The sequence below is a fragment of the Neoarius graeffei genome, chromosome 26 (genome assembly GCF_027579695.1).
Source record: "Neoarius graeffei isolate fNeoGra1 chromosome 26, fNeoGra1.pri, whole genome shotgun sequence".
NCBI classification, from domain to species: Eukaryota; Metazoa; Chordata; class Actinopteri; order Siluriformes; family Ariidae; genus Neoarius; species Neoarius graeffei.
Window position 1 is genome coordinate 38,364,536 of NC_083594.1, and position 12,777 is coordinate 38,377,312.

General features: G+C 41.8%; 1 protein-coding gene across 6 annotated transcripts in view; it reads left to right on the top strand.

Moving 5' to 3' along the window:
- Window positions 1-12,777, top strand: part of plekha6 (pleckstrin homology domain containing, family A member 6) — a 182,183-nt gene that overhangs the window by 158,764 nt on the left and 10,642 nt on the right. For 5 of the 6 annotated variants that reach the window (XM_060910803.1, XM_060910805.1, XM_060910806.1 and 2 more), the window contains 6 exons: window positions 453-564; window positions 7,015-7,154; window positions 8,962-9,031; window positions 9,307-9,401; window positions 9,650-9,826; window positions 10,473-10,622. In XM_060910803.1, coding sequence (XP_060766786.1) covers window positions 453-564; window positions 7,015-7,154; window positions 8,962-9,031; window positions 9,307-9,401; window positions 9,650-9,826; window positions 10,473-10,622 — 744 coding nt within the window. The remainder of the gene's footprint in view (window positions 1-452; window positions 565-7,014; window positions 7,155-8,961; window positions 9,032-9,306; window positions 9,402-9,649; window positions 9,827-10,472; window positions 10,623-12,777) is intronic. The other variant, XM_060910804.1, reaches the window with a different exon arrangement.

The window sequence follows — 12,777 nt, forward strand, 5'->3', positions numbered from 1 at the left end:
TTTACAAACGATTCGCCTGTGGGCTGCCCACAGAAAGCCCGCATCGGCCCAATTAAGAAACGACATATGGGCCCAAATGGGCTAGCCCGCATTGGGCCAGTAGTGGTATTCCTGGGGCAATCGGGTAATTGCGGGCAGCCCACAGCTAGCCCGTGGCTGGGGTTCTGACGTGGGCAAGCCCTCGCTGGCCCTGTGTGGGCTAGGTTAGGGCTGGCCCTAGCCCACACTGCCCGAGGAAAGCCCACACGGGCCCCGTACGGGCTTGTTTGCTGGGTAGCCATTTGATTTAAAAACCAGAGTAGAGAACAAAAAAAGTTGGTAACATTTTAAAAAGTGTGTGTGTGTGTGTGTGTGTGTGTGTGTGAGAGAGAGAGAGAGAGAGAGAGAGAATAATATAACTACTTAAATTAATATGCCTCTCATCTTCTAAATGTTCTCCTTTGTTTCTCCAGAACGAGCTGGTCCACCGACACTTGCAAAAAGAGTTCTGGAGGGTTCAGGATGTGCTCGAGGGGCTGCACAAGAACAATCCCTCTCGAGGCACAGACACAGCTAAGCACAGAGGTCAGGTTCTATGTTTATGCTACATACATTTTATATGCATACAGCTGCATACAGGGCTTTCAGTGATTTCATTGAACTGTTCTTTTTCTGTGGCAGAATGATTGTACAACAAGCATCTTTAATAGAAAAAGTGCACAAGTTTTAATAAATTTTTAGATTTTCTGAAATCAACACAGGGTCAAAATTATACATACGAAACACCTAATATTTGGTTAAATGTTCCTTAGCAAGTTTCATCTTTACCAGAGACTTTTGTTAGCCATCAACAAGCTTCTGGCAGAATTCTGGTTGGACATTTGACCACTTGGCGGAATTGGTAGAGTTCAATTAAATTTATGAGTCTACTGGCATGGACCTGATTTTTAAGTCCCCATATTTTGGATAGGGTTGAGGTCAGGACTTGTTTTAAGCTTAATTTTAGGTGGGGTTTACATTAGACCGTATCAGCGGATCATCAGATTAACGTTTTTAAAACGATTAGTGTGCACACAGCAACACCAATACACGGATACGCTCGGCTCCGCAGGCATCCTGCGCTCCAAATCACTCCGCCCTGAACAGCGAGTGCCCTCTGGAGGGTGCGCACTCCGGCCCTGCGCAGCTCACAGAGCGCGCGAGTGGAGCGCACGAGCTGTGATTCGGGACTGAGCCGCTGTGTGTGTGATCTCAGTGCATGTCGGGCATGCGCGTCACTTACCACTTGCAAGTGGAAGGATGGCAAGCCTAAAGACAATCATAACTACACAATGGGCAGTATTTGCATCAGTATTTGCAGTATTTTCATACTTTTATACTCTTTAATGAAAGGTGATACAAGGCGGAAGTCCGCGCCGTTTTTCAGCAGTCGCATCACATGACCAACGCCAGCGAATCAGGAAGGTGGATGTCACAGTGACGTTGTCCAATGACGATGCCAGCTAGAGCTCAGCACAGCGTATCCGCGTATTCTCAATGTTTATACAGCACCGGACCAGACACGATCTGGATTGAATACGTGGACCCTGGCGAATTCCCGTTTCCCGGCGTTTCCAGGCGTTTTAATGTAAACGGACAGTGCATCCGCGAAGAAAATGAGACAGATACAGTCTAATGTAAACTTGGCCTTAGTCTGCTTTATCCATTCCACAGCCAGCCTTGATGTGTATTTGGGATAATTGTCCTGTTGGAACACCCATTTGTGTCCAAGTTTCTGATGGTTTGAGGTTAAGCTGAAGATTTCTCAGGTGGCTCTTCTTCATTATTCCATCCACTTTGTGCAATGCACCAATATTACTGCCAATAAAACGGCCCCAGAGCATGATGCTACCAACACCATGCTGCACAGTTACTCTGTTAGTTAGTGTTCCTCTGTATCTCTGGTCACTGTGGCAAAATAACTCAATTTTTTCTCATATGACCATAAAACTTTCCTTCAGAAGGCTTTTCTTTATCCATGGGGCCAGCTGCAAACTTTAGTCAAGCTTGAAGGTGTCAATTTTGGAGCAGAAGCTTCTTTCTTGGATGGCAGCCTGTCAGTCCATGGCAATATAAAACTCACTTGACTGTAGACAGTAAAACTGGTGTTCAGCAGCTTTCAGTTCATGGCATGCCTGTGCCTTGGTGGTTCCTGACCATCCGAACCAATTTCCTCTCATCTGAGGGTGACAGATTGGTTTTTTTTTTTCAGCAAAGTGGCTTGGCAAAGTGGCTACACCTCCCAATAACTTGTGGTTTTATCCATCTATCCATCCATCCATTATCCATAACCGCTTATCCTGTGCAGGGTCGTGTGCAAACTGGAGCCTATCCCAGATGACTATGGGTGAGAGGCAGGGTACACCCTGGACAAGTTGCCAGATCATCACAGGGCTGACACATACAGACAAATAACCATTCACACTCACATTCATACCTACGGTCAATTTAGAGCCACCAGTTAGCCTAACCTGCATGTGTTTGGACTGTGGGGGAAATTGGAGCACCCGGAGGAAACCCATGCAGACATGGAGAGAACATGCAAACTCCACACAAAAAGGCCCCCATTGGCCACTGGGCTCAAACCTAGAACCTTCTTGCTGTGAGGCAACAGTGCTAACCACTACACCACCGTGCCACATTACTTTCATTCAGACATGGACAAATTTGTTGGTACCCTTACAGCTCAGTGAAACAATGCTTTATTCTTCCTGAAAAGTAATGAAATTAAAAGCAATTTTCTCATGTATACCTGCATGCCTTTGGTATGTCATAGAATAACACAAAAAAAGTGTAAAAAGAAATTATTTGTTTATTTTACAAAGATATTATAAAATACCCTGGACAGATTTGTTGTTACTCCTAGAAAAGATGATAAATAATTGAATTATAGTGGTATTTCAAACTAACTGTTTAGCCTTAAAGGGCCCATGGCATGGTGGTTTGTTGATGCTTTAAACGGGCTCATGGAGGCTTCCAGATGTTATATCCGCAGCCTTTCTCGAAATGAACCCTCGGTACGTAGATATAGCCTCCTGGGAGAAAGCCCCATTTCAGCGCTTTTCCCAGTGCGTCGTTTTGCTAATGAGAAGCAGGAGGCGGGGAAGGGTAGACGGTGGGGGCGTGCCATGGGGGGAGGGGCTGCCATCTGCCTCCCAAGCCGGCTGAGAGCGCTCCTCGTCGGGCACGGCCAGGCGGGCGAATGCCCTGGTCCGTCCGCCCTGTCTAAAAAAATGGTACAACTCGAGCCCATGGTAAAACTGGGACTTTGTCATTTTTTCCCACCTGAGGCCCATGGTAAAACTGAGCAGTGGGACTTTGTCATTTTTTTCCGCATGAGGCCCATGGTAAAACTGCACTTCCAGGAGGGGCTGCCGTCTGCCTCCCAAGCCGGCCGAGAGCGCTCCTCGTCGGGCACAGCCAGGCGGGCGAATGCCCTGGTTCGTCCGCCCTGTCTAAAAAAATGGTACAACTCAAGCCCATGTACCTGGCTAACTGCAGGAAGCGGTTAGCTGCACAGCTAATGTAGCCATTGCTAGGCTAACGCACCGATTTTAAAACACGGCAAAACGACCAGTTATACACTTACTTGTTCGGTGTTTGTTGCTGATGCGGCAGGGATGCTTGGCACAGACCCAGGCTTCAGTGACAGTTGATGTGCAAAACCTGCCCTACTGTCCCAAGTTGTGGAAACATTCATCAGGAAAATGCTTCTGACAAACATACACCGTCTTAGGTAGACTCGACGGCGTATTATTGAAGTAAATAAAATTAAGCCACTGCGTCTTCAGGGGCTCTCCCGTCGGCAGTAAAAACAGACTCCTTTCTGTGTTGTCACATCCATGTACAGCGCAATTTCCATGTTGTGTCTTCTATGGGCTCCTCACTACAAAATGTAGTCATGTGTTCTGCGCATGCGCAGTAGGCTTCGCGCATGCGCAGTAGGCTTGGTAGGACAAACAGCAACTTTTGAGTTGGGCGGGCAATCCATACAGTGGGTGGGAATCCAGAGGGGGGGCGTGGGGATCATCTCCCTTGCTGACGTAGGCAAGGGAAGAGTTTATCAATGCGCCGTTTTGACACGCCATTCTCAAATGTTGGGCATAGTTTGGTTTACACATTATGAAATTTCTAGCCACTGGGGTGACTTAAGAAGGTCAGAGGAACTCATTTTAACGTTAAAAAACCTCAGAAAGTGAAAATTTCATGCCATGGGACCTTTAATTAGTATCAAAGGTGTCTTCAATCTTGCAATCAATCATTCAGTCTATTTAAATCAAGAAAAGTTGTCACACTACCGTTTGGTATCGCCGTGTGTGACCATTGAACATGGACCAGAGAAAGGAAAGAAGAAAGTTGTTTGAGGAGATCAGAAAGAAAATTATAGACAACCATGTTAAAAGCAAAGACTATAAGACCATCTCCAAGCAGCTTGATGTTCCTGTGACTACAGGTGCAAATATTATTAAGAAGTTTAAGTTCCATGGGACTGTAGCCAACCTTCCTGGACACAGCTGTAAGAGGAAAACTGACCACAAATTGAACAGAAGGATTGTGCCAATGGTAGACAAAGAGCAACTTCCAAAGAGATAAAAGTTGAACTCCAAGGTCAAGGTACATCAATGTCTGATTGCACCATTCGTCACTTTTTGAGCGACTGTGGGCTCAATAGAAGGACTCCATTATTGAAAGAAAAAGTTAAAAAGAGCCAGACTTGAATTTATTAAAATGCATACCAACAAGGAGGCGAGGTGGCCAAGTGGTTAGAGCGCTTGACCAGTAAGCGAACGGTCCCTGGTTCGAGCCTCGCCTCGGACGGTGATTTGGGGCTCGCCTCCTGTCCACCCAGCAGTGAATGGGGACCTGGTGGAAACACTGGGGAGGTTAAAGGTGGCAAGGAAAGGAACTGGCCACCCTACCTCACCATGCCGACGGCCTAGACAGAGTGTGTTCTCTAACAGGCACTCCCCAACGTACATACGAAAACGTATATGGGACTCTTTGACTTGATACCAACAAGCCACAATGCTTCTTGGAGCATGTACTTTGGACAGATGAGACAAAATTCAAGCTTATTGGCAAGTCACATCAGCTCTATGTCCACAGAAGAAAAAAATGAAACTTCCAAAGAAAAGAACACCATACCTACTGTGAAACACAGAGGAGGCTTGGTTATGATTTGGGGCTGCTTTGCTGTGTTTGGCATGGTGTGCCTTGAATCTGCAGGGCACAATGTAATGTCAAGACTATAAAGGCACTCTGGAGTGAAACGTACTACCCAGTGTCAGAAAGCTCTGTCTCAGTCGCAGGTCATGGGTCCTCCAACAGGATAAAGACCCAAAATACACAGCTAAAAGCACCCAAAAATGAAGAACAAAACATCGGACTATTCTGAAGTGGCCTTCTATGAGCCCTGATCTGAATGCTATCGAACATCTCAAGAATGAGTTGAAACATGTAGTGTGGAGAAGGTGCCCTTCAAACCTGAGACAGTGAGAGCAGTTTACTCAGGAAGAGTGAGCCAAACTATCTGTTGGCAGATGCAAAAGTCATATTGAGAGCTAGAGAGATCGCTTAAAGGTAGTGCAACAAAATATTAAGTTAAGGGCACCATCATTTTTGTCCATGCCATTTTCATTTGTTTTGTTATGTAAAATATGCAGTTGAATCAAAAGCAAAGTCTAATTTGTGTTAAACATGGAATAAACAATGACGGATGCCATTAACTTTTGTCAGTTTCAAGTTATTTCAGAGATAGTTGTGGGTTATTTTTTTCATGGAGGGGTACCAACAAATTTGTCCATGTCTGCACACACAATTGTTTGAACTGATGGTCTTGGAGTTGCTTAGAAATGGCTCCATGAGACATTCCCGAGTTGTGTAAATCTGTGATCCTCGTTCTCAGATCTGCACTGAGCTCCTTGGACTTTCCCATTGTACTGTGTGTTGGTCAGTCCAATGAGTGCTGTCAAACAAACTCTCTTTTTATGATGGAACAAAGAAGCTACAAGCTGTAGTCAATCATGATCACTAACAGGAAGTTAAGAGGCCTTGGCCTCAGCATGTTAAGGTATTTTGGAACTTTCAGCAACACTGAAATAATAAAGTGGGCATATGTAATTTTGTGACCCTGTATGTATAATGTTGTCCCTGCATTGATTTCAGAAAACCCAAAATAAATGTTGTAATCCAAATTCTTGTTTTTGTTTTCTATTAAAATGTATGCTGTATGCATCTTAAATACATAATAAATGCAGACATGCATGCAGACATACATACATACATACATACATACATACATACATACATACATACATACATACATACTGTATATACATACATTATTTTAATCGGAACACCTGTACACCTGTTCATGCATGCCATTATGTAATTGGCATCATATGGCACCAGTGCAATGCATAAAATAAAAAATCAGAATAGGGAAAAAATTGTGATTTCACTGACTTTGATCATAGCATGTTCGTTGGTGCCTGATGGGCTGGTTTGAGCATTTCAAAAACTGCTGATTTCCTGGGATTTTCATGCACAACAGTCTCTAGAGTTCAAATAGAATGGTGCAAAAATGTCCAGTGAGCAGCACTGCCATGCTGTTGAGAGAGATCAGAGAAGAATGGCCAGACTGGTTTGAACTAACAGGAAGGCTACAGTGGTAACTCAGTGGTAACTCAAATAACCACTCTTTACAACCACTGCTAGCAGAAAAGCATCTCACAACACACAACAAATTGAACTTTGAGGTGAATGGGCTGCAACAGAAGAAGAACACATGGGATTCCACCCCTTTCAGCTAAAATCAGAAATCTGAGGCTACAGTGGGCAGACACAAGCTCACTGAAACTGAATAGGTGAAGGTTTAAGAAACCCCATATGTTGCTGCCACATGATTGGCTTATTGGCATGAATAAGCAGGGCTGCAGGTGTTCCTATTAAACTGGCCATCTGAACAGCTTGGGTTTAACTGTTGTTTGTGTTCAGCAGCCAGTGCAGCATCAGGTTCCTTCAGTACAAACAGTCCCGCGAGCCCACTAAGCTCTGTGAGTCTAACCAGCCCCCTCAGCCCTTTCTCACCTGTACCTGGCTCCCAGAGTTCACCCACAAAACAACTGGCAACAGAGGTAAGCCACTAAAAATATAACCCGTAGGTACATAATGCAACAACAAATTTGCAGCACAGTACTATAAAGATTCATTATTTATGTAGAATAATGGTATACAAATGACCACAAGCTAATGCAGGAACTTATTTTTCACTTAGCACAGCACTAATTTATTCATAATGTACATGTGTGCTGGACTGGAACAACTTCACGTTTTTTTTTATTAGTCTTTCTTGAACAGAATATATTTAATCTTTTGCACACATTTCACCTACAGGTAAAGTTATAGCATTTTTACCCCAAAATTCAGACACAGTGACAGTGACCATCCAGACTTCCACATATATGATACAAAAGCAGTGCTACATTGTTAAATTAACTCAGTGATGGGATTAAAGCCCATGTCATTTGTTGAACTACCATTAAGTAACTTCTCGGTTGGATCTTAATCTGAAATATAATCGGTATTGCTTAAGTCAAACCTCTGCCGTAATGTTCTGCTGCAAATTTACATTTATATTAACCTTTTAAAGCTTTCTTTATATAACGCAATCAACCACAAACCTCAATTAGTGCTCTAACAAGATATTACCCATCTTCTCAATGGCTGTGCCCTTGTTTTTGTCATAGCTCTAGGCTTTCTGCCATTCCTGCTTGTGTATAAATACTAGATTTTTATTTTGTAGGCAACTCCATGTTTGTAGATGCTCATCACTGGTCTCACCTTTTGTTGATTTCTAAGGAGCCTTAAATGATCCATTTAGAGCAAACTGATCTGCACATTTCATTCTATGACAAAAAGAATGTTACATGTTCTAAACTTAAAATGGTCTTGTTTATTCAGGCAGAATATCATTATAATGTCTCAAAGACAGACTTTTTAGGAGTGAATGTTCATAGTATGTGTTGTGTGCAGGCCAGTTTATGCTGATGCAAAGTGTATGCCTTTTAGTGAAATGCTTCACTGCATAAAAAATAAAAAAATCCAGTGTACCTCTCTGCTCTCTGCCTGCCTGAGTAACTCCTCCTGATGCACAGCTGTATACTTTCCCTCCCTCTTATCCTTTTTGTCTTTCCCTGTCTTTCTTGGGCTATATTATTTTCTCTCTCTCTCTCTCTCTCTCTCTCTCTCTCTCTCTCTCTCTCTCTCTCTCTCTCTCTCTCTCTCTTTTCTATCCTTCCTTCCCATTTCAGGAGATTGGTCCTCCACGGCCCCCACTCCCTAAGTCTTACCAGCCCCTGGACCCCACCATGATCATGCCCCCTGTCCCTCCCCTCCCTTTCAACAGCAATGCCTGGCCACGTGGCATGGACAGCTATAAAGAAGACAAAGACACTCACAGCCGAAAGGTATCTCAGAGTAGAAAAATCATCTGTAAAAAATATAACACAGCCCCCTGTCCCTAACACCAGAGCCATGTCATATCCAAACCCCTGAGTATAGTCAGTCCCTCAGATCGTGTCATTTCAGCAACCCTTTCATCATTTACAATCAATGTTCACATCATCATCATCCTCTTGCTACAGTTCATCCCCTTCATCTCTAATACTTACCTTTTCACTTTCCATCAGTTTCTCTCCCCTCAGTATTTCTATGCTTGCTGTTATAAAGAGTGGTTCCTCCTGTTGCTACAGTGGCGCTGCCCTATTCAGTTAGATACTCTCACTCATCAAAGCAATTCGCTCTACAGTAATTCTTATGTCACCGGTTCCATGCAGTGTGTTCGTGTCTGGACTTATGTAGTATTCTGAGATGATCAGATGACCACATTTGCTTCTATTTTTTTGTCATGAATGTTTAAATTTATTTTGCTTTCTTGTCCAGCACAACTACAGTTCATTCGAGGAAAAGACCAACGATTACGACTTGGAGCAAGACAAACAAGGCAATAAAGGTCGAGAGAAGCTTTATTCTGAATTTATTCAGTTGAATTCCATATCTAAAGATGCAGCAATGGTTTTTATTCTCCCAGACTTACATACATTACCACACTCTCATAATTACATATCTTTTCCTATGAGTTTCATAACTGTTCAGGAATAATCAGTGTGGTTATTGAATAATATGCTTTAAGATGAATAACTGATATAGGGTTATATATGCTGTTTTAATATACAAATAACATAAACAACATTGCTAATATATGCTACATATCTTTTTGGTGTGCAGTTGGTATTGTCCCACCCAGGACCAAATCTCCCACAGATGACAAGGATGGTGCCCATAAGAGGAATGGGAAAGTGCCTAATGGTCACATCTCCAGGGTGAGTCATTAGTGCCATGTCCAGATGATCATAATAAATCTCATTATGTATTAATATAAATTAACAAATTATCATTAATGATTGTTGGCAAGGACAATCATAGCTCAAATTAAACTGTAACTCGGAATTGGAAGGTTCGATTACAGTTCTTGGTTAGATTAGAGAGCTACTTGGTCTATACAGTTCTGAAAACTATCTTGAAAATTAAAATGAAATTAAATGTGATCATTATCCTTGGTCATTTCTAGGAGAGGCCGAAGAGCGCTGTTTTCCCGACAGAAGTAAAGTCTAAGATGAGCATAGAGGAGCAGAATGAGAGGATACGTCGGAACCAGAGCAGTTCAGTCAGAGACAAGAGACGCAGCCTTAATCTGTCCAACAACCAGAACTTGGATGGCCTCAAACCTTCTGTCAACTATAGAGTGGTTAGTATCTCTTTACACTTCATCATTACCCTCTGTTCAGATGGACAGTGGTTTATCAGGCATCCAAGCTACATAAAACATTAGATCCTTGTTATATTAAATTTTTCTATGTAGTTTGTTTATTTACAGGTCATCATGGAGACCAAATTATCATGTCAGCTGTGGTCTTTTTAAGATCGTAGTTCTTAGGTTGAAGATCTTGTAGAAGATCTTAGGTTGAGAATCTCTCTCTCTCTCTCAACATGGACAATAGCAGTGAAGGTCTCTTATCTATTGTGTGGGATTTAGCAAATGTAACAGCATCAACAGCTGTTGCAAAGATTATTATAGCACTGTTAACACATTTCTCCTGGAAATGTTCATGGCAAAATCTGATTTATTAATTTAAGGTATTTGATCATCTTGGTCATTTGATATGTTTTGGAGTGGTATGTAATGATGTCTGTATGAGTGGTATAAGCTTGAAAATTGATGAATATATTGATAAATCCCCTTGGTGACTGAAGCAATGGAGAAAGTTTATTAACACAGATATTATGACAGTATATTTTATTTACATAATGCTGGCAAATAGGTGTCCAACAGAAAGCTCAGACACAGCAATTTAATTTTGATTATATGCGAATGTTAACTGGGTTTCTTGTAGGTAAGAAGAAGATTGACTGCCCATGAGGTGGACATAAAGGACCTGGAGGCTGCTGTACGAGGGGAAGGTGTGGAGTCTCCAAGGGAAGAAATTGCTCGCCTACGGAGACAGGTGGAGCCTGAGAATTATGATCTGGATATCAGCAAAGAGGTAAAGTATAGTACTTTCTTTTTGCAAGTTCAGAACATGCTTACTCAAGCAGTGGGACATAGACCAAATCCTGACTACTTTAAAATTTTAACGGAAGTTGGGGGTATTATTATTATTATTATTATTATTATTATTATTATTATTATGATTATTGTTGTTGTTGTAGCAACCACCAAACACTTTTACAGTGTCTTGCAAAAGTATCCCCCCCTTGGTGTTTGTCCTGTTTTGTTGCATTACAAGCTGGAATTAAAATGGAATTTTGGAGGGTTAGCACCATTTGATTTACACAACATGCCTAACACTTTAAAGGTGCAATTTGTTATTTTTTATTGTGACACAAACAATAATTAACATGAAAAAAAAAACCCAGAGATCTGGAGTGTGCATAGGTATTCACCCCCTTTCGTATGAAACCCCTAAATAAGAGCTGGTCTAACCAATTCACTTCATAAGTCACATAATTAGTTGATTAAGATCCACCTGTGTGCAATCAAAGTGTCACATGATCTGTCACATGATGTCTGGATAAACCAACCTGTTCTGGAAGGACCCTGACGTTACAACACTACTAAGCAAGCAACATGAGAACCAAGGAGCCTCCAAACAGGTCAGAGACAAAGTTGTGGAAAAGTATAGATCAGGGTTGGGTTATAAAAAAAAATCCCAAACTTTGAATATCCCACAGAGCACCATTAAATCCATTACAGCAAAATGGAAAGAATATGGCACCACTACAAACCTGACAAGAGAAGGCCGCCCACCAAAACTCACAGACCAGGCAAGGAGGGCATTAATCAGAGATGCAACAAAGACACCAAAGATAACACTGAAGGAACTGCAAAGATCCACAGCGGAGATGGGAGTATCTGTCCATAGGACTACTTTAAGCCATACATTCCACAGAGCGGGGCTTTATGGAAGAGTGGCCAGAAAAAGCCATTGCTTAAAGAAAAAATAAGAAAACACGTTTGGAGTTTGCCCAACAGCATGTGGCAGACTCCCCAAACACATGGAAGAAGACTGTCTAGCCAGATAAGACTAAAATTGAACTTTTTAGCCATCATGGGAAATGCCATGTGTGGCACAAGCCCAACACTTCTCATCACCCTGAGAAGACCAATCCTACAGTGAAGCATGGTGGTGGCAGCTTCATACTGTAGGGATTTTTTTAATCTGCATTCATTCATCAGTATTGAAGGAAAGATGGTTGGTACTAAGTACAGGGCAAGTCTGGAGAAAAACTGATTTGAGTTTGCCAGAGGTTTGAAACTGGGACGAAGGTTCATGTTCCAGCAGGACAATGATCCTAAACATACTGCTAAAGCTACACTGGAGTGGTTTAAAGGGAAACAGTTAAATGTCTTGGAATGGCCTCGTCAAAGCCCAGACCTCAATCCAATGGAGAATTTGTGGCATAACTTGAAGATTGATGTACACCAACGCAACCCATCTAACTTGAAGGAGTTGGAACAGTTTTGCCTTGAGGAATGGGCAAAGATCCCAGTGGCTAGATGTGCTAAGCTAATAGAGACATACCCCAAGAGAATTGCAGCTGTAATTGCAGCAAAAGGTGGCTCTACAAAGTATTGACTTTGGGGAATGAATACCTATGCACACTCCAAATTTCTGTTTTTTTTTTAATATCTTAATTCTTGTTTGTGTCACAAAAAAATTATAATAAAATAATTTACACCTTTAAAATTGTAGGCATGTTGGTGCTAACCACCCAAAAATCCATTATAATTCCAGTTTGTAATGTGACAAAACAGGACAAACACCAAGGGGGATGAATACTTTTACAATACATTGTATATCATTAGGATTTAGCCTATAGCAAAGAGAATGACAAAATAATGAATTTGCGAATACTTTTGTTACTTATTTCTCATAAATAAATAAAGTTTTCTTGTAGATGAGAAAAATGTATTGAATTGTTTCGTGTTTATTAACAGCATGCCTGTTCTTACTGAATGACCAAAAGCATAGACATGGGCCAAATATAGGTGATACTATTATTTTCCAGACTTTAGTTCCACCCATCTGTATGTTTTTGATATCATCATTTAACATTAACACTATTATCAAGCTCAAGTGACCTTCTACTTGATCAGTTGTTAAACTAGTGTTTATTGAGCAATCAAAGCGAGTAGCC